The sequence below is a fragment of the Mustela putorius genome, unplaced genomic scaffold (assembly GCF_011764305.1).
Source record: "Mustela putorius furo isolate JIRA1106 unplaced genomic scaffold, ASM1176430v1.1 tig00003859_pilon_pilon_pilon, whole genome shotgun sequence".
NCBI classification, from domain to species: domain Eukaryota; kingdom Metazoa; phylum Chordata; class Mammalia; order Carnivora; family Mustelidae; genus Mustela; species Mustela putorius.
Genome location: NW_025422011.1, coordinates 1,785,480 through 1,806,909, shown reverse-complemented (window position 1 = coordinate 1,806,909; position 21,430 = coordinate 1,785,480). Strand labels below are relative to the sequence as shown.

The 21,430-nt window shown below is 56.6% G+C and overlaps 1 protein-coding gene across 4 annotated transcripts; it reads right to left on the bottom strand.

Annotated features, from left to right (window-relative positions):
• Positions 1-4,448: 4,448 nt before the first annotated feature.
• CHST1 (carbohydrate sulfotransferase 1) lies at positions 4,449-21,081 on the bottom strand. 4 transcript variants are annotated; one of them, XM_045065978.1, is made up of 4 exons: positions 20,612-21,081; positions 8,532-8,659; positions 7,764-7,860; positions 4,449-6,614 (listed from the first exon to the last, which is right to left on the bottom strand). In XM_045065978.1, exon 4 carries the CDS (start codon positions 6,570-6,572, stop codon positions 5,337-5,339), a length of 1,236 nt encoding a protein of 411 aa, XP_044921913.1. In that variant the 5' UTR covers positions 6,573-6,614; positions 7,764-7,860; positions 8,532-8,659; positions 20,612-21,081; the 3' UTR covers positions 4,449-5,336. The 4 variants fall into 4 exon arrangements, with proteins under 4 accessions (XP_044921913.1, XP_044921912.1, XP_044921914.1 ...); XM_045065977.1 differs by having other exon boundaries at positions 8,532-8,653; XM_045065979.1 differs by lacking the exon at positions 8,532-8,659.
• Positions 21,082-21,430: the final 349 nt, after the last annotated feature.

Here is a 21,430-nt window from a genome sequence, read left to right as displayed (position 1 = left end):
CCCCACCCTCAGGAAACAGGAAAGCATGTGTGTTCTCAATAGGTCTGTGAAGCTGCTTCTCCCCTATCTTTTCCTTCCCAACAAGGAGAGGCATCCAGCAGGGGGAAATTCTTCCCCAGGGTGGCACTGAGCTTTGTCCCAGACAGGATCCTCTGGGATGATGAGAAGTGGAGACAGAGAGCTCCCAAGAGCACCAGGGAAGTGGGACGGAAAAGCTGGAGTGCTGCTGGCGAGAAGAGAACCGAGAGAGCAGGTGGGAACACACAAACAGAGGAAAGCTGCGATGACAAGAATCAATAGGACAGGCCCCAGGTGTGGGGACAAGACCAGGAAGTAACTCCTTAGGTTCTGAGCCATCAAAGCGCTACACAGAGAAGAAGTAGGCAGGGCCAGTCTTGCCTACGTGGTGCTCTGACCACTGTTTCCTGGCTAGGAAGAGGTGCCTCTGTGTCAGCAGGAAACAGCCGCTATAGAGGTGTGACTAATAGGAAGGGAAGTATGCTTTGTAAACTGTAAAATTCTACACACGTGTTTGTTCAATGGTATTCTGCAGAGCATTTACCTTGGAAATTGTAACAAGCAGCCAGGCAGGTGAGACATCGCAGCAAAGAAACAGGAAGTCTATGCAGAATTAGAAAGAATTGTTGACCATGGTTGGGGTGAGGCAGGGGAGAAATGGTGGACATTGAGTCCTGGGACAAAATTCAGCCCAATCCCCCATTAAGTTTTCTTTCTTTCTTTCTTTTTAAATTTATTTGACTGAGAGAGACACAGTGAGAGAGGGAACACAAGCAGGGGGAGTGGGAGAGGGAGAAGCAGGCTTCCTGCCAAGCAGGGAGCTCAATCTCAGGACCCTGGGATCATGACCTGAGCTGAAGGCAGACACTTAACGACTGAACCACGCAGGGCCCCCAAGTTTCCTTTTTGTGTGGGGGAGGGGGAGAGAGAGAATCTCAAACAGGCTGGAGCCCAACGCAGGGCTCGATCTCACGCCACCTGAGCAGAAATTAGAGGTTGACACCTAACCCACCAAGCCTTCCAGGAACCCTTCCACTCCTGATAACTTTTCAGAACAGCCTGAGAGGGCATGAGCTGCCTCAGGTTTCATCCTGATCCCTAAGAGGATGTGCCCACTTCTTCATGAAGGTCCCAGGAAAGTGAGCAAGTGGGGATTACCGGCTTCATTAACTCTTGTATCCATTCAACCTAGGTTTATTCAACAACTACTATGTGCCAGATCCTCTAATAAAAGGTGTGATTATAACTGTAGTAAATACTATAAAGGTTACATACACAGGGCCATTAGGGCTATAAACAGGATATACAAATATGAGATACAGAATCAGTTATACATGGGGCTGTACTCAGGACAACAGGACTAATCTGGTAAAACCAAGGAAATTTTGATAATTAAGCTGAGATCCAAAGGATGAGTGGATATTAATTGGGTAAAGAGGGGAGTAAGACTGACCCAGGCATAAGGAGCGGTCTGGTCGTGGCTAACACCCCCATGGGACAGAGAATGACATTAGCCTTTGTTGTATAACAAGTCACTCCAAAACGCAGTGGCTTAAAACAACCACCACTTTTTGTTCTTTTTAACCCACCATTTAGTGGGTCAGAAATTTGGGCTGAGATCCGCCAGGCAGTTCCAACAATTCAGGTCATACTGTGGCTGATCTTGGCTAGGACTCACTCCTGTGTCTAAAGCAGTTGCCAAGCCAGGGAAGCACTGACGGACCTTGCCTGGGGAGCTTCAGCTCTTCATTTTGTGATCTGCGAGCTCTGCTGGGCTTCCTTCACATGCAGCGAAAGGCTGCTACCAGGCAGCCAAAAAGGACCACTTCCAAAGGTACGTTTCGCGTCCCCGCACCCACCGCATCTGCTGTTGTCTCACTGGCCAAAGCAGGGCACGGGGCTAAGCCCAGAGTTGGGTATGAACAAACTAGGGACTCTAACCACAACAGTCTCTCAGCGTGTTCAAGGAATTGAAAGGAAGAGGACGGCGAGAGAGTGAAGAGTAGAGAAGAGCACGTGTGGGTAAAGCTGCGGGTCGGGGAGCCAAGACACACAGAGCCTCCAAGAGGACGGGAGTCTTGGAGTCTAGTAGGAGTTTGGTCCTAGTGTAGCTGATCATCACAAATAAATCCCTTGAAGGCAGATCTGCCCTGGGTGAGCCAGTAAAATGGGACTTTCCAAGCTTGAGCAGCTGAGAACAGAATGTGGAACACAGTCTCCCCCCACCCCTGTTCCTGCCCGCAGCCCCTGCTGCTATAAATGCCTTACACTTTCTCACCTCTGTTGACTCCCCCTCTCAGGAGAAGGCAATCTTCCCACACCCAGGGTAGGGCCAGTGCCTGCCTCTCCAAGACTGGTTTCAGGCAGCACCACCTCAAAGAAGCCCTCCCTGACTTCTCTAAGCCTCTAAGACCAAAGACACGTCAAATGACACCGTGAGGCCTAGGAAAAAGCCTGTGCCTTATTACAGTGGCTTTGTGGTTTCTAGGACCAAATTCCTACAGGACCCAGCCCTGTCTGTTTGGCACACACCAGTGCTATACCCATCTTTTTTTTTTAAGATTTTTATTTATTTATTTATTTGACAGACAGAGATCACAAGTAGGCAGAGAGGCAGGCAGAGAGAGGGGAGAAGCAGGCTCCCTGCTGAGCAGAGAGCCCGACGTGGGGCTCGATCCCAGGACCCTGAGATCATGACCTGAGCCGAAGGCAGAGGCTTAACCCACTGAGCCACCCAGGTGCCCCTGTACCCATCTTTTTATCTTGATACTTGAAGGAGTATCCATAACCCCAAGGTCTGCACACAGAAGAGTCAGAAATACGTGAATGAGTGATCCTATCCCTGAACAGAAGTTGCCTCTAAGGCCCCAGTCTATGTCATTAACGCCATCTGTCATGGCAGTTAGGGGGCCAATAGCTCCAGTGTCTCCCAGTTCCACCACGAAGCCACCCACCCAGAGGAGAGAAGTGTCCCATCTCCAGGATGGTCCAAGACAGAGCAGTGGGCAAGTAAAGAGCAGAGACCTCCCTGGGAAAAAAGTACCACAGTACCATTTACTGTAACAGGGGAAGAACTGACCTGCTGTGTGACCTCCACTGGAAGTCTTCACCAGGGGAGCAGCCGGCGGGGGGGTGAGCTGAGGGAGCAATCCCTGAGTACTGATGCCAGGAAACGAATTTATAGGTTGCCTCACTCACCACATGTTGGAGAAGAAGAGGGGTGAACCAGGGGGTGAGAAAAGGGCACCAGGCCCAGCCCACCAGTCCTGACAGACCTTCCCAAACTGTAGTTGACGCGCAGGGGTGTAAATCACACTGACTCCCTTTTGCAGAGAGGAAATCTTAAGTCCAGGGAGATAAGCCTTTGACTCATGGGGCCCCCTGAGAAGTCATGGCCACCCAGATAGTGGACTACATTTCCCAGCCTCCCTTGGGGTTACGTGCGGTCCTGCTGACCGGGTCCTAGCCAATGAGACATGAGTGGAAGTGACGTCACAAATGGCAGAGCTGTGCCCTCCTTCGTTTTCCTCCTTCCCATTGCCTAGTGAGCCATCTTGGACAACATAGGCAAAGGCCAACACCTCAGAATAATGGAATAGCAACAAGATGGAAAGAGCCCGGGCCCCTCCTGTCTGGACACACAACCTCCGGGGCCACCGAACCCGGCTTAAGCCAGCACACGCTGTTAAACGAGGAGGAAACAACATAGCCTGTCTCGATGAAGCTTTATCTGACTTATCTGCTATGGCCACTAAATCCATATCCTCCTGACTCATAGAAATATAGCCCAGGAGTGAGTTTCCTCAGGAAGCCCAGGACCCCTCGGGACTGCTTGATCCGAGGGACTCTCATTGTCCCAGGACAACAGGGCTGCGACCTCTATTCCCAGGGCCAGCTGTTTTCCTGAAATAGCCGGGGAAGTTGCTCCCTTGGAGGAAGCTGCTACACTGCCAAGGATGGGAAGGGAAGTACGCACAGCTGATATCCCACCTGCACTAGTGGTTACAACACGGAAATACCTCCAGGCCAGCTGACCAGCAGCCATTGCCCTGAGCCACCCCACCCCAGGAATGGGCCCCCTTCCCAGCCATCCAGGCCCCAGACCCAGCAATGAAAGGTGTTGCAAGACCTGGCACAGGAAGGGCCCACCAGGACTTCACCCTGACCTCTGGACATCATGTCAGCAAGCCACGCCACTTGTTACATATTTTGAACATCACCCCTGGCTCTAAGGGGCCTGGTCTCACTAACTGAGTGCAAATGAACCACTGAGCTGAGTGTTGTGACAGTGATTGAGTGCCACTAGTTCTGAAAGCCAGAGACTGGCCGCTGAACCCCCCCCTCCACCTCCTTCTCTCTCATCCCCCAAACCAGAACCGCTTGGCCCCACCCAGGCCACCCCTTCAGAATGTCCCACAGTCACGCCTAGATATTATTGCACTCTTTTATTTACAGAAAACACAGATAAAGCATTTCAACGTTCATTTAGCAAACTGATCCACTTTTTTTTTTCTTTTGGCACAAAGAAATATTACAGATGAACCCCGAGATCAATCAGAAACCCATAAGATTTATCAGCCGTCACTGGTCCAGGGGCAGCCACAAGACTCAGACAGACAGACAGCATCGCCACAGACTGGAAAAAATAAACACAAGGTCCACATTCACCTCACAGTAAAAACCTGCTCAGAGGCAGGCAAGGGCAGGCTGGGGAGGGGGAGTGGGTGCAGACTGTTCTCTGCTGGGGGGGGGGGCGCAGAGGGCCTTGGGGACAGAAGCAGGATGGGGAGGGATTAGACACCATTCATAAATTAGAGAGAGGTGGCCTTTTTGTTTTTACCCTCTTACCTTGTGGAAGTAAGACAGTGCAAAACTACCTGACCCCAACTACTGGGCCACTGGAAATGCTGCAGAAGTTCCGCGGTTTGGGGATATCTCTCCTCGTGGGCGCCCGTGTGTGTGCATGTGTGCGTATGTGAATGTGTGAGTGTGGTGCTTGTAAACATTGTCACCATCCACGCAGAGACCCAACAGCCGTGTGTCTGAATGGGGGTGGGCTGGGGGCTCTACCCCGCTTCACGCCCCCTCTGCCCCAGTGATTCCTGTCCAAGACATAGTGCAAATTTCAGAGACAAAAAGAGGCAGAAGGAGTGGAGGGTGGGCGGGGCCTGGGGTGGGGGTGGGGGTGGGGGTGGGGCGGTGGGAAGGACACAAAGACCCGGGCAGGAGAGGAAGGGGGAAATAAGGCAACAGTTAAAACCGTCCATTTTATCAAAACCGACACCATGTGCCCCTCACCCCCGCCCACGCAGCCCTCGTCACGAGAAAGGGCGGAAGTCCCGCTCCTCCACCAGACTGACGGAGGGGTTCTTGAGCTCCTCCTCCGACATGGCCATCTTGTAGCCCAACTGCGCCAGCACCCGCTGGCAGGCGTTCTGGGCAAAGGCCACAATGTCGTAGGAGAGGCGGAAGCGCCACTTCTCGGCCGTGGCCGCCGAGTTTCGGACGGTGCCATATTTGTGCTTGCCCAAGGTGGGGTCGCCCCGCGTGTTATTCTGGATCCAGCGGGCCACATGGCTGTCCAGGGGGATCCCCAGGAAACCGTAGATCTCCTCGGTCTTCTTCATGGGGTTCCTGGCCAGGTCCTCGTAGCGCACCAACATGTACTTGCCCTTGAGCCACGGGGGCCGCATGAGGCCAGTGGACACGGAGTTGGAGAAGTCCTCGCACACCGTGGTCAGCTGCGTCACATCCAGGTTGTAGGGCTTCCTCCCCGTGCCATACCAGAGCCGCCAGAGGCGGTAAGTGTCGCGGAACGTCTCGCTGCGGGAGGCCAGGATGCCACGCGGGTCTCGGACCAGCTGGATGACCTTGAGGTTTAACCGGGGGTCTTCAACCAGGGCCCGAAGGTCGTTCACCTCGGGCACCCGCACCGTCTTGATGGCCACGTGGCTGCGCTCACGACAAGCCTCGGCGGCCACGGTCAAGTTCAACAGGCCGCACTTGCGCACGCAGTCCCCCTCCTCCAGCACCAGGTCGGGGGACCCGGGGGCGTCGCACACGGGGCGGGAGCACAGCACCCTGCTGGCCCCGCGGCGGAAGATCCTGTCGGTGGTGTGGTTGACGGGCGGCGGCTTGATGTAGTTCTCCAGGAAGTAGAGGTCACAGTCATAGAGGCTCCTCAGGAGGTCGCGGCTGGCGCCCAGCATGACGCGCCGGTCCGCGGGGCTCTTGCCCTGGGTGAAGCGGGGGATGAGCGTGTTCTGGACGTGGTAGAGGGGCTCGAACAGGTAGAAGACGTCCAGGTGCTGGTTGAAGAGCTGGCCCACGAAGGAGGAGCCGCTGCGCGTGGTGGCCAGGATGAGGATGTGGGTCTTGCGGGAGAGGTTGTAGGCGAAGGTGGGGCCCTCCTCGCACAGCCGCTCCGCCAGCCCCGCCTCCGCCAGCCCGGGGCAGGTGTGGAAGGACTTGGCGGTGAAGGTGCGGATGGCCGTGTACTGAATGGCGATTGAGGCCAGGGCAAGGAGGAGGACGGCCTTCCAGGAACATTGCATGGCTGGGCACCTTCATGGGGCTGCTTCTCCACCATGCGAGGTCTGCGGGCAAAGGTGGGCATCCGTCAGGGAGCTGGCTGTGCCAGGTGCATCACCAGACCAGGGGCCCTGGCCCCGGACCTACGCGATTCCCTGCCAGATGCTCACGCATGCGCCTAAGGACTGAGCAGTTTCTAGACTAGATTTTTACATTCTCTAGGGAATCTTGGGAGCTTCTGGGGACCGTACAAATTGACTTCCCACATGCAGAGTTTAACGAATGCTGCAGGGGACTCCCACTGTCAACGTGGAGTTCCTTAGTGGGCCCCACTGTGCAAGAAGCTATCTTCCCCAGCTCACACACTCAGCGGCCCACCAGTGCCTGCTTCTAGCCATTCCCCTGCCACTGCCTGTCACCCCTACCAGCTCCTCTGGGGCCCACCTACATCTCTCACCCTCACAAGCAAGCACCGGGCTCCCCATGTGGTCATCTTTCCTCCATTCCCCCCCACCACCCCTAGAAGGAAAAAAGTGCTTATGTCAGAGACACACCACGAGGATCTGTTCACCTGTACCCACTGGGCCAGGAGAGGGGGACAACTCATCAAGCCCACCTCCCAACTTAGGTTTGTCGGTGCCCAGTGTACCCAGATGAGGACCCCCGAGACTCCCAGGGCCAATGAGAGTCAACCCGCCCAGAGAAAGGTCCAGGGGCTGCTGCAAAGCATCCTTTCCCAGGTCCCAGCACCCTCCAGGTTTGCTCCTGGCCACTGGGGCAAGAGGTCCAGGCGTGGGGCAGATGACCCCCACTGACAGCAGGTTGAACGGGCTCCTCAGGGACCCCCATCCCAACCAATCCTCAAGGGCCTCCACCATTAGGCTCTCAGCCCTCTGACCACAGGGGGCGGGCGCTCAGAGACCCCACTGGGACCCAGCAATGGCGCCAGAGAACCAGGCAGGATGGAGAAGAGGACGGGGTGGAAGAAAAGGGGCATCTCAAAGAATGGAGAGAAAGCAAGGGTGGGCCCTGGGCGGGTGGGGGGGGGCGTGGCCAGGAAAGCAGGGAAAATGAAGGACGTGCCAAATGTCCAGAGCAAGGGGCCAGTCGGAGCATCGGAAGTTGCCCCATAGAGAGGCTGGCTCAGCTACCAGGCCCCAAGGGAAGGCTGGGGCTGCTCCCAGAGCGAATGCAGGAAGGGCTCCCCGACTCACCAAAGAAGGGCTGCTCCAAGCTAGAGAGTCCGCAGCTGCCAGGTCTCCTGGCCTAGCCGGCAGTCCCAACCTGTGCAGCAGCCCTGTGGCCAACAGACTGTAGAGAGAGAGGGAGGGGAAAGGTTCCAGGTGAGGGGGGAAGTGGGGAGGGTTGGTCTGTCAACATCGCCCTTCCCCCACCCCTTCTCTCTTACACCTTGTGCCCCACAGACTGCCCCCCAGTGCTGGGCGACAAGGGCCCCAGCTGCTCTCCCAGATCTCCCGACTGATTCAGGGCTCCAGCTATGCCAGGGACACATTTTATCCCCTGGGATCTGGCCTCCTGACTCCTGAGCCTTCTATCCACCTCCCCCACCCCTTACCCATCCCTTCCTGGCAGGTCCAAGACCCTCACACCAGGACCCAGTGGGCAGGGAGCTGGCAAGCTTACACCCTCAGCTAACCAAGAGTGGGAATCCTACGCAGGCAATCACCCCGGGGAGGACCCCTCACAGCCACCGTCCAGGGGAGTTTCAAAGAAATCCACTGACCACAAATAACCTGGGGCCTCCCTAGCTGTGTTCAGCTCTGGTGACCAGACACAGGGCTCAGCACCGAACCATGGAACAGCATCAGAGTCAAAGTTATTCCAGAAAACTAGGCCAGAGCACAGTCCCGACTGGTTCTGTGTTTTAAATCAATAGACCAGCCTGACCTTTCAAAATTTGACTTTTTCAGTGACTCCCCAAGAGGGGTTTGGTAGAAATCACCAAGGCAGGGGGTGCTCACCCCAGACCTCCAGGTGGAAATGACAGCTCCGTCCGGACAGCCCAGACACCGAGAACCACGCAGAAGGGACAGCCAAGGAGGGAGGTTCTTCTTCCAACCACACCGGAGACGAGAACAACTACCTAAAACTCAAAGCATAAGTGGACCAGGGAGCGTTCCCGACCTGGATGCTGTTCGCGGATTCTAAGTACAAACCCAAGACTGTGGCATTATTTTAGTTAGCATCCATCGAATACTTCCTAAGCATTTTACCTGCATTCGTGCATTTTATTCTGCGCGGGAGCATCACGGGGAAGCCAGGATTAGCTCCATTTCACAGGCGAGGAAGCTAAGACTCAGAGAGTGGGGTGACCTGCCTGAGCTCACGTGCCTGGTTTAACACACATCTCACAGGTTCCCCAGAGCCCCCACTTTCCCTCTGAGGAGACCTGACCTTGTTTCTCCAGCTTACACACACCTGGCCTTCATCCAGCTGATGTCCCCAGCCGATGTATAGATCAGCCAGAGAGAGACCGGGCATTGCAAGGGTACAGATGATCTGTAATGTAACACTTAGAGATCCTTTCCTTTGCTGTCTGGTCTTGTTGATCAATGTCTTGTGGATCAACGTTCATGGCCAGGGGTGGGGAGGGGCTGAACTTGTGCTTTGTGAATATTCTTCCCACATCCCGCTATTTGGCACAGCTCCTTTCAGGGAGGGGTTCGTAGATCCTCAGTTCCCAAACCTGCCCTGCTGCCTGGCTCAGCCAACTCCAAACACCACAATATTCCTTACAGCCCCCTCTGGGAGGTCAGGGTCTTCCCTTGTTTAGGTGGAGAAACTGAGGCTCAAAGACTAAGCAAATGTGCAGAAGCAAATAAGGAATAGCAGAGACTCAAATCCATCTGCATCAGACTCTTAGGCCAGTGCTCTGGCCCCTTTGCCATCAGCTTAGCGGAGAAGGAACAGAGCTGAAACAGTCTGGCTGCCTCCAGGAGGGGCGCAGAGGCTGAGCTGAGAGGACATCGGGCCAGCTCTGGGGCTTAAGGGCTTAGGCTCTGGGGCTTAAGAGTCCAATTTTAAGTTTGAGCCTGTGCTCAGTACCTACAGGGAAGAGTACCACATCACCAGGTGGCAGTAACTATGGGAAGAACACAACCTAGACTCTTGGGAACCTCCAGTGTGATCACAGAAAACCACAGCCCTGACTCCAGCCCATCCCACCCCCACCTCACCACAGGGCTGCAGAGAACGCTGACTCCATCAACAGGGTTCGCTGAGGTACCCAGAGAAAACTGCCTCCTTGCATTAAATTAGATTCTCCTGCGAAATGCGGGCCGATCCCTGCCTCAGTGTCCCAAGACAGATGCCTCTAAAGAACAGGTAGGGAATACCATTAATAATCGTACAGATAATACTTTTAAGTTATTTGAGTAAGAGTCCACAGTTGCAATGTCCTAATACATATCTCTAGGATGGACTCTTTTTGTACTTATTCATAAAGATCTGTCAGCTATCCAGCAAGATCCAGGCACTGTTCTAGGCATTATAGATAGGGGAGAACATGAGGGAAGCAAGGGTGGGAGTGAAAAATGCCTCTCGCCCTCACACCAAGCCTATGTGGTTCATGTCCTCATATCCCCATTTTACAGATTAATTTCCCCAGCTCACACTCCTAGTAAGGGGCCAGAGCCAGAATTCCTGCCCAGGCAGTGTTCTCTGGAGCCCATGCTCAAATCCCCCTCCTTGACCCACTACATTTAATCCCTTTTGGTTCCCACCAAGACAGGAAACAGAAGGCTGGGGGAGATTTCACTTTACTCAAAGATTCTGGTACCACCAGAATTCACCCAGCAAGGGGAGCCTCCCCACCACCTCTTCCCACCCCAGCCCAGAGAAATTTAAGGCCAAGATGAGAAACCGCTGCCTTGGCTAATAAATCAGGAGTAAATGAAGGATCTCATTCTAAATCCCTAAGAAAGTGGGGCTCGGGTCCACAAGGTATAGCCTGAGCAAGGGCAATGTGTTCAAAGGCTTAGCCTCAGGCCATCCCCCTGCCTCCCAGGAGGGCAAAGTGAGGGCATGGGAACAGGAAGATGAAGAAAGTCAGACCCTGCTAGAAATGCCCCTGCTCTCCTGCCAGTCTGGCGGAGCCGGGCTTAGGACTGGCCAAGCTTCCTTGGTATGCTGGAGGCATCTGCCCTGGAAACCAGAGGCCCCAGGGCCAGGTCCTGCTGTTCCCAGGGGAGCTCTGGCCACTGCAAGGAACTCTTCAATGCCCTTGTCCTCCAAGCCAGACTGCGAGCCCCACAGCCCCTCCCTGGGCTCTGAGCAGCCTTTGGCATGACCTTCCTCCACCTCTAGGTAGTCAAAATCCAGGCAAGCCTTAGTCACAGGAGCTCAGAATCTGTAACTTGTGTTGGAAGTGAAGTCCCAGGGGAAAACTCAGGTTTCTGTACCAGATTAGGGCACAGGGTGGGAGTGAAAAACAGCTCTCCAATGGGGAACTGGAATTCGTAGCTCAGGGCTCAAGCCACGGAACCACACCCACCTGGATATCACTGAGCAGGTGTGCGGACCTGGATTCACCAGCAGTCTCTGCACCACAGTTTCCCTACCTATAAAGTGGGTACAACCATAGAGCAGTTGCAAGAATTGAAAGAATTAAAGCATTTAGTCAATGCCAGGCATAGAACGCAGCACAGCCGCGTGCTTAGGACATGGGCTCTGGCACGAGCCCCACTGATGACCAGGTTTCTGAATCTCTCCGTGCCTCTGTTCTCTCACCAGGAAAGGGGGGATCCGTTTAACAAGGCTGTTGTGAGGACTAATTAACCCAGTGCCCGGCACAAAGTAAGTACTCAATGAATGTACATTGCTATTATCATTATTAAATGTCTCGTCCGCCCGGTGTCTCGAGTAAGCACGTGAGAACAGATCTCATCGACTCTGACGGTTAGACAGACATTCTCCCTGGCTGCGGTGCCCAGACCTCTGCCACGCCGGCCTCTGCTGGGTGCCTTCCCTTCCTTCCGCTCCTCTCCCAGCCCGGGAGCTTCCCGCGGCTAGGCCACCGCAGCGACTTGCCCGCTGCCCTCTAGTGGTCACATCCTGTAGTACAGCTTCCTGGCCCTGCGTTCTTCGCTGGGTTCAGAATTCCTGGCGGCCAGTGCTACCTGGGGCCTCTGGTGAGGATTCAAGCCAAGGAAGGTGCTGTTGCAGGATGCCGTGAAGTGCGATGACACCCCCACCCGAGCTGTGGCCTCTGCTCTGTGCATGCTCTTTTCTTCACCCACACACCAAGAGGCAAGCATCAATGGGCAGCCCCACTTCATCCAGAGGGCCTCTCTTACCAGTTTCATTCCTCTCTAGCAAGGGAAGGATCACTGAGCTCAAGATCACAGGCAGGAACACCTCTGCATCCCCTGGCTGGGTGACCTTGGACTCATCCCCTGGCCCCTCGCTGGCTTCTGTATTTCCACAGATCCAGGCTAAGGGCCTCCAAGCTCTGACTACTAGGGTTCTCTGATCCCAGGAAGGCCCCAAGCTCCATTTTCAGGGTCAGAACCCCCCTGCTGGCAGGGGGATGCTCCTCTGGGAGCAGGAAAGTCCCAGTTCATCTTCCAAAAAATGTATCAGGGCTGGCAGCTGGACCCCATCCCCTCAGCCCCAGCCAGGCAGCCCCCAGGGGGCCTAAGAGCCAAGGGGCTCCCCACCCTCTGCTGGGTTAACTCCTGTCCCCTTCTACTCTGTAAAACCACATCTAACCCAGAGCTGTGGCTTTTGCCTTTTTGGGGCCACAGGCCACTTGGAAAGATACAGTCGCTCTTTCCAGAAAGATTCCTTTGTATCCACAACTTTACATACACAGTCAGAGGGTTTGTGGACCCCCCCTAAAGCCCACCCATGGGCACTGCAGAGGCTTCAACCCCTTTAACAGCAGTATTCTCCCCTGCCCTAAGGTTTTCTTTTCAACTGACCATATCAGAGAAGCCTCCACGGATTTGTATACACGGAATGCGAGGCCATGGCCCAAGATAAAAAAGCCAGAGCCAGAAACCACATGTGCAATAGTAGGTTACTACTTCTTGTTTTTAAAAAGAGGATGCGTGCGAGGGGGAGTATTTATATACATTCATATACAACCACTATTCTGGTAACCCCAGCTGCCCCAGCGGGAGGGGCCAGGAGACTGCAGTGGGAGGAAAGCAGTTCACACTGAGCCTCTCAGTTCTGTCTGAGTTTACTAACTTTCTGGGAGAGAGCAAGGCCGCCCCATGCAAGACCTGGAGGGGTGGGGCACCGAAATCACACTGGCAACTCACTGTGCCTCCAAATCTGTACCCCAGGGCACTGCCAGCCGGCTCTCCCCTCCCCCACCTCCAAGGCGCCAGGGTCAAAGTCACTACCTTCCAGCCAGAACTGGGCTCTGTCTGCTCAGGCAGGCCACAAAGGATGGCAGTCAACGGGTGCTGCTGAGAGACACAGGTCAGGAGCTGAAAAAGAGGGAGACCTCCCAGGGGACAGGGACTGCCGGGAGGAGCAGAAGCCTGAGTTGGGGAAATGACGCCCCTCCCCACTTTTTCTTCCTAAAAACAGCTTGTAGAGCTCTGTGGAGATAGGGAGGGTAAAGAATAAAGTTCCTGAACATGAGATTTCCAACCAGCCTTCGGGGCCGGTAGCCAGCAGCCCCGGGGCTCTCCGGAGCCCCAGGAACTGGAGCAAGGGGCAGGGGGCACAGGACGGGGAGGAAGGAGTTGGCAAACAAGCCTCTGGGAGAGACTGCAGAAAGGAAGTGCTTAATCCCTGGGTCTGCAGTAGCTAGTGGTAGCCAAGGCTGACCCACCAGAGATGTTTGTTTAGTTAAGGCTAAAACATGTAAATCAGCAAGGGGTTTTTTCTTCCTTAAAAAAAAAAAAAAAAAAAAAAAAAGTGAGGTCGTGAAATGAGGCAAGTGAAAAACAAGGGTATGGAAGTCTGAAAGAACCAGAAGCTAGGTTAGCATACAAGAGCCAAGACACTTCCAGGCAGCCCAGCTGGGTCAGAGCTGCCTGGCAGCCAATGGGAAAAGGGAAATACGTCACTTCATGTTTCACAGGATCCATGAGATGAGAATTACATCATCTGCTCAAGAGATGCCCAGCCATTCCTGGTACTGAATCCAGCACAAGATTTCTCCCGAGGGGTCTGCTAGAGAGAGTCCTGAGCACAGCCTGCCATTCTCAAGAACTCGTACCTAATAAGCCCGAGGATGAGTTTCATGGGGCTGTGTTCCAAACATCCTTCAAGGTGAGCGGTATGGCGGCACATAATTCAGCCAGTGCAACCTTCCAGGGAAGGAGATCCCACGGGATCCAGAATCAGCCTCTGTAGTCCGGGCCGTCCCAGGGGTGATGGGAAGCAATGGTAATGTCTCTTTGGGGTGATACCCCCACAAGCTGAAACAGTGTGAGGCCTGCGGACCTTCTCCGGAAAATTTGCCCAACACAAATATGGTGTTTGTATACAGTCTTCAGAGTCCTCGGGCCCCGTAACTACCCACAGATCCCGCAGGTAGAACCAGTAATTCTTTCAGGCACATTCAGTGGGACAAGTTCTCACAGTCGTGGTTCCAGAAAGTGACTGTCCACCAAATCCCACCCGCAGCGGAGACACTCGGCTGCCCCCTGGGAGCTCTGGTATCTCCAGCAGATCCCTCTGATGTCCACACATCATGACATCAGAGACCCCCATGGGTGCCTCAAGCGTCCTTGGAAAGTTACCCACAGGTATAACTGGGTGGTGGTTGGGCCCCCTAGCTGTGGGGCTGGACAGCCCTGGGTTTGAACCTCACTGCTATTGCTTGATAGCTACGAGACCTTGAGCGAGATGCTTAACTTATTCCATAGACCTCAGTTGCCCTCATCTGTGAAATGGGAAAGACAGGCACAGTATCTTCCAAATACTTGGGTTGTGAGACAGAAAGCCAAAAAACATCAAAAAGTTAGCACAGTGCTGGGCCCAGAGCAGGGACCCAGTAAGAACGAACCGGGAGTGTGATTTTCAAGGGCCGCTCAAAGCTACAGATGAACTGTAATGGCCTGAAAATGTTTAAGGAAGTTAAAACGGATGCCGCAGCCTCCTCCCCAAAGCTGCCATGGCCCGTGTGGCTGGAGACACTTGCTGTCCAAGGGACAGAGACTGCCCCGCGGTCCTGCTGTGGGCCCAGCGGCTTGGCGGGGTCCTGGCCTGACCAGAGGAAAGTTTTCCCCAGCAGCGGGGAGAGTGACTGACCTCCTGGCACAAGGCCCCGGTGTGCCCGGCGCCTCATGGAGGAGGGATGAGTCAGAAGGACCCGGTTCCCTCCGGCTGGTCCTACCACAGCCTGGCTTGTGGTAGGCGGACCCTTCTGCCCCGACTCTGGGCGGAAAGGCCCCGGTTTCCTGTCCCCCTCTACACCCCCCCAACTCACCACCCCCTCCTTCTCAGCAGCCACAGCCAGAGTCGGAATAGTACCAAGGCTCCACCCCCTGGATACCGGGGCTTTGACCCATCCTCCCAGCTTCAAGGATGGGAAACCTCCCGCAGGAGCTAATTAGCAGCTGCTGTTGGAGGGGTGGGAGGGGGGCCCTCTGACCCCAGTGCTGGAGTCTCCAGCCTCCGCCCCAGCTGGACCCTGGGGAGGCGAGCTGGGCATGGGAGAGGCTCACCTGAGCCTCTCACGCACGATAGAGGGAGTTGCGGGAGCAGATACGCAGACAGGACCCCAGTCGTGACTGGCATCAAGTCTCTGCCACCTCACCACTTCCCAGAGGGCTCTCCCTCCCAGCTGAATGACAAAAGGAAGATTATCACGAAGCTTGGAAGAGGTGGTGGGTGTGGACACGGCTGGTGCAGTATCACACCTGACAGCAGCCAGAGCAGTCTGGCTAGGCAAGGAGAGGGAAGCGTGAGTATGTTTCTTGCCCAGAAAGCCCAGGAACGTCCAAATCCTATGTAACCAAGAGGATGCCAAAGAACGTCTTTATTTGTACCTGGCCTCAAATGGTCTAGAACCAGGATAAGGTCTCCCTGCTCCCTAAGCCTAGAACTGACCACCAGCCCACAGCAGCTTGCACGGACGCCCCTGTGCATGGATGCTGGTGTGTCTCACCCTGTCACTGCTGTCTCCTGGATGAGAAGCGTTAGGGAGAGCCACCCACTGGGCACAAGAAATCGGATGAGTGTCCCTGCCCCACACCAACAGGGACCTGGACAGGACAGAATGGCTGCTCGCTGAGGGCCTAGAACTGTGTGACATACCTTTCATGCCCCACTTTATTGGACCGTCTCTCCAAGCTCAGGAGTTAAGGACTACAGCAGGCTCCATGACACAGGTGACAGAGGCTCACAGAAGTGACGTGACTCACTCCCATAGCTCAGAAGTGCCTAGCAGGGGAACTGGACTCAGGCTACGGAGCACGGAGCACAGTGTGTGAGGTCCTCACCTCTCCCAGGTTCTTCATGAAGGCTTTCCCTCCTTCCCCCTCCAACCTCCTGAAATCCTCTGTCTGAACCACCCCAATTAGGTCTCCTGACTACTCTATACTGCTGCCTTGAGTGGTTAGGAGCAACATAGCAGCAGGTGAGAAACCCAGACCTTGGGTCCTGGACAGCCTTACCCTCCCCGGAGTCGCACGTCCCCCAGGTACCGGAGAGGGAGCCCACACCCACCTCCCAGGGCAAGGGAGGGGCTCAAATGAGATCTGAGCACAGCGTCAAGGCAATCACTCAGTTAATGATACTTCCCGAATGCTAGCTTCAGACTTATCTCTCTTCCTCATCTGCCTGCAGAACCCTGAGGGAAAACAACCAGCCCTCGAGCCTGAGCCCTGGGTCCATCCCCCACCCTCACTAGCCAGGCTGGGGCCCGCAGTGGCTGCGAGGTACTCCGTGGGCACTAAACTCACTGCCCCCAGCAGAGACCTGGAGAAGGGAGGAGCTTTGCCCCGTTCCCCATCCCAGAGGAAGAGACGCACCTCCCCACAATTCCCAGCTCCCAGCCTTCCAGCTCTAATCAAGGAGCAAACACAAAGAGGGAATCTCTAAACATTTAGAAAACGCGGGAACTCTGTGCCCCCACGCGGCACCGTGGGGATTTATAAAGAACAAATCATGCTTGACAAACTTGATAGCTTTCTTGATAGAATTACAAGACCGGTAGATGAAGGAAATGCAGGCAGGGTAATATATCTTGATTTTTAGCAAAGCATTTGATACAGCGCCTCAAGTAATCTTACAAAATTAATTCAAACAGACTTGGCCCTCAGCACTTGTCATGGGGCCGGAAGCAGGAGGGGGGCAGGTCCCAAGAGTCCTGAGTGGAGGAGGCGTGCCCAGGCGGAAGGGGCTGCGGGACAGATTCTGGGAGCGGGGGCAGGGCGGCCCAGACCCAGCACTGGGTCAGATCTTATCTGACATCTTCATTAATGATCCTGAGAGAGGGAGTAAACAGTCCGTTAATGAAATTTGTAGAGGATATTAAATTGGAAGGTGTTGTGAACACCAATGAGGACAGCAAAGCGGTCCAGAGAGACCTGGTTGGGGCGGGGGCGGGGGGGGGGGGGACGGGGAGGGAGGTGGGGAGAAGCTTGGCAGGAAACTGCTATTTGGGGGGCCAGGAGGGTGGATGTGTGGGCTGGGCAGCACCTGGGGCCACCTGGAGAGCCAGGGGCGAGGAAAAGCCATCCCCAGGGCTGGGGTGGAGCTGGGAGCAGCCACCGCTAGCTTGGGTGTGGGTCCTAGGAGCAAACCTGAACTGGTTTTCCCATCTGTAAGAGAGAAGGACTGAGAGATACGGAAGCATCTCTAGGAATCTCTGCTGCTCTCGGAGAGCGGGTAGTGATGGGGGTGAGGGAAGGAGCTCGGAGCTGAAGCCCACCTTCAGACAGGACGAGGCGTTGTCTGCAGGCCAGGGAGAGGAGGGTGGCCAGGCAGAGAAGGGCTAGTGAGGGAGACAGAATAAGCCATCCCTAGTGCCCACAATGTCCCCAAGCCATGGCTCTGATGACACTGCTGAGAGCGTAAGGGGTCAGGCCCCTCTCCCAGCTGTCTGGGCAATGACACATGAGCTGGGGAGTCCGGCTAGAGCTCTGAACTGTCCAGACTCGTGGAGTGTGCTGGGAACCCTTCAGCAATCGAAGTTCTCACCTGGGGAGATGGGGGGAGGAGGGTAGGGTCTCTCTTCTTTCTGCAGAGTTCCTGATCCCTCTTTCATCAGGAGGGAGAGGCATCTCCAGGATCAGGAAGAGCTTCCCCACCCCAAACCCTTCTATCCTCAGAACCTGTCCTGTCCCTCTCCCTCTGGCCCGATCCCAAGGAGGCTGAGGCAGAAAGCTGCCCATCCATCTGGACTTAGAAGAATTTGTTCCCACAAGGCTCCTAGACAGGTGGGGTTTGAACATGAGCCAGGCCTCCCTAGCACGGTGACGGGCCCGCAGCAACCTAAATAAATGCTTTGTGGGAAGAAGGAATGGATGGCTGGTTCCCAGACGGGGCAGCTGGGGAGAGCTCTTCCGAAGCAAGAGGCCAGCCCTGCCTGAGGTCAAGACCACCTGCACAAGAGGACAGATGCAGGTCTGACCACACAGGCAGTGCTCCTTCCAACCCCCTGAATTAGCAGTAATGACACTTACTGAACACCTGCCATGGCTCCATGATTACGAATGCATTCTTCTTATCAGTGGATTTGACCTTCACAGCCCCCCAAAAGCTAGGTGTGCTTTCCCCCCCCCATTTCACAGAAGAGGAAAGTGAGGCACATGGTGGCAGCGATGAGCCTGGACACCTCACCAGGAGGCCCATGGGAGCAGCAGCAATCTGCCAAAAGCAGCAAGGAAAGCTGAGCAGCTCCCAGGGTGGGGACCACAGAGGGTGGGGAGAGGCAGACCCTCCTGCAGGGTCCCCAGAGCCTTGCCCAGCCTCTCCCTGCCCCTATCAAAGGGAGTTGGCCCAACTCCTGCCACACTTGTGGAGCCCGATTTTACTATATGTTTCCCTTCTCCCCCACCACTGCCGCGCTACACCGAGTCCTCAGAACAAGTCTGTTTCCATGGAAACCATACAGTGACTCAGGGCTTCGGGACCTTCTCTGAACCAGATTATGAATATCAAATGCTCCCTCCCCGCACCAATGCAGAGTGAGTTTGAAAAGTAAAGAGAGAGCCACAGTGGGCAAGGGAAGGAGACAGGGATGCGGGCAAGGGGAACCCAGAGGGGTACAGGCTTGTTGCCCCCAGATCCATGAGAACCTGCTTTCTGGGCCCCTCTGCAGACTCAGGGGAGCACAAATGTACACCTCTGTTGTCTGCAGCCAGCAAACATGACCCTTATGTCAGCACCAGGAGTGCATCGCTGCCCTTCCTCTGGAATTAGGACCCTGGGGGGGGGGGTGGTAAGAGGTAAGGGGGATCTGCAGCTTTCCTACTTAGGGCCTGAACATAGCAGAGGTGGCTGAGAGGCCACGGAGGAGGAAAGCTGTCTGCAAGAGGAGCTTGACTTCCAGTGCAGAGGAGGAAACCTCTGGCTAAAAGCATTGCAATATTTAGCAAAGAGGGAAACTTAGATTTTAAGGGGGAAATGTATTCTGCTTTGACATGAGGAGGCTGTGTTAAGTATGGGTGCCAGGCAAGGGGGGCGGGGCGTGACCAAGATTTCAAAGCCCCAGCAGGGTGAGGGGCGGATCTTTAGCAGAGACTTCCTCCCCATGGCCCCACCCTGGCCTGGCCTAGGACAGCTCACCTGCCCCCAAAAGAGACATAGCAGGGAAATGAAAATCTACAGTGGAGGGCCAGGCTGGGGATTGGGGGCGGGGGGGGGGGGGGTGCCTAAGGCCCAAGGGCAAATCCGCCCCCTCCTTTCCCTAGCTGCTCCCTGAAGACCCAGGAGGGAGGGTAAGGGAGCAGGTTGGAGGCTTGATACCTCCCTGGTGAATCCAATGTGTGAGTCATGTCGGTGAGAACACTTGGAAAAAGAAACAGGGTCATGGTGATGCCTGTGAGTGTCCCCAGTTGTTGAGGACTGGAGCCTTGGAACTGCCTGTCCAGGTAAGGTCTCTGCCTAAGACAGCCGGCCCCATAACAAGGGATCCAGAAAGCCCTGAAGGCGGGTACCTGGTACCTTAGCCCCCACCTGCTTGCCTCTTAATACATCGTTCCTTTGGCTTGCCAGAGCAGCTTCTTTCCCAGCCAGAGGGCCGGCCTCTTGCCCCTAATCCTAAGTGCCCTCTGCTCCCTGCCCCACCAGCCCTCCAAAAGATGCTGGTCTCCAGGGTCCTTCTTAGAAGCCACCTGCTTAAGTCCATCGGAAGGAAACCTGCACCAGAGGTAAGGAACCTAATCCTGGGAACCCGCAGGCCTGGGATGGGGGGGAGGGGGCACCCTGTGGCACGGCAAATCAAGCCAGGGTACCACCCTAGGGCAATCCTCAGGTCTTACCTTTTAACCCCTAGCATCCCCGCCAGGGCTATTTAGGGCTATTACTGTGAAAGCAAGCAATGGGTTCCCGCAGCCTGAAAGGGGCTGCTCCCGGGGTCCTACCCAGAGAAGAGCAGGAGGGTAGGCTGCTCTGCCTTCCCGTGGGGGGTCTCTGCACCATCCATCCCGCTCATCGCAGAGTGACTGGTGCGGGTTCGGAGCCGAGCCAGGGGCAGGAAGCCCAGAGCAGCCCCCTGCCTCCCGGTGCAGCCCTGGTTTGGAAAGTTGGTGCAGGCGTGGGATCTCAGGGTCTCGTAGAGCCTCAGCAGCCCAGAGCCCCGCAGGCTGTGGGACGGCGAGCCCCGGGCACCCCCCGAGTGCGCTCCGCAGCCGCGGGGAGCGGGCCGCCTCGGGGCCGCCGCGCCTCTCAAGTTTGCTGCCCTCGCCGAATGGGGGCGGGGAGAGCCGGGGTGGTCGCGGCGCTCACCCGCCACCGGCCCGGGGAGCCCTCCCTGCGCCCAACGCGGTGCCGTCCTCCCCCCTCCCCGCCCCGGCGGCGGCGACTGTCCCCGAGCGGAGGGGCGTCTCCCACCGCGCCCGCGCCCCTCCCGCTGCTGCGGCGAGGGTCCGCTCCCGCCCTCCCGGGGCCCGCCGGGCCCGGCCGATACCTGGTGGGGGGCGCACCGGGAGCCGCTGCAGAGCCCAGCGCCGGCTCCATCCTCAGGTCTGGAGTCAGGCTCGCCGGGGGCCGGCGGGCGGCGGCGGCGGCGGCGGCATCCTCCGCCTTCCGCGCCCTCCTCCTCGGCCTCCCTCCTCCCTCTTCTTCCACCGCCTCCGCGGGCCCCTCACGGGCCCCTCTTCATGACCCGGGGACGCGAGCCCGGGGCGGCCCGGCCAGCGCAGAGCGTTCTCCCGGGCAGGGCGCGGAACTGGGGACGCGGGCGCGAGGGCTCGAGGGGCACCCGGCGAGGGGCCGGGACCCAGCGCGCCGCAGCCCCCGGATACCGGAGGAGAGTAGCAGCCGCAGGAGCCTCGCCGAGCGCGCCCGCCCGCCCGCCTTGCGACCGAAGCCCGGAGCGGCGGCGGCGGCTATAGCGCCGAGCGAGCGGCGGGCGCTGCGGTCCGGGCTCCACCCCCCCGAAGCCGCCCGCCCCTCGGCTGCCGCCCGCCCCCTTCTCTTCCCCACCCCTCCAGCGCACGCCCTCCCGCTCCCCCGCGCCGCCCTGCGCTGCCCCAGCCTCCTGCGCTCCGGACGCCCCTTCCGTAGGCCGGCTCCCGTGCCAATCCCACCCCCCCCCGCCGTACCCCCGCCTCGAGGGAGCCACACCCACACCCCGCGGCTCAGGAGGTGGGCAGGCGAGGACCGGGGCTGCCCGCCGTCACCTCTTCCCACACCCTCCCAGCCCACCCACTGAGGGCGCTCACCCAGGCTTGCGTGCCCCCCAGGAAGTCCGGCTGGAGCCCCAACCTGGCCCTGGGCCCAGATG

Bases quoted from the DNA above. Each gene is read 5' to 3' on its own strand.
- CHST1 (XM_045065978.1), bottom strand. From the start codon at position 6,572: ATGCAATGTTCCTGGAAGGCCGTCCTCCTCCTTGCCCTGGCCTCAATC.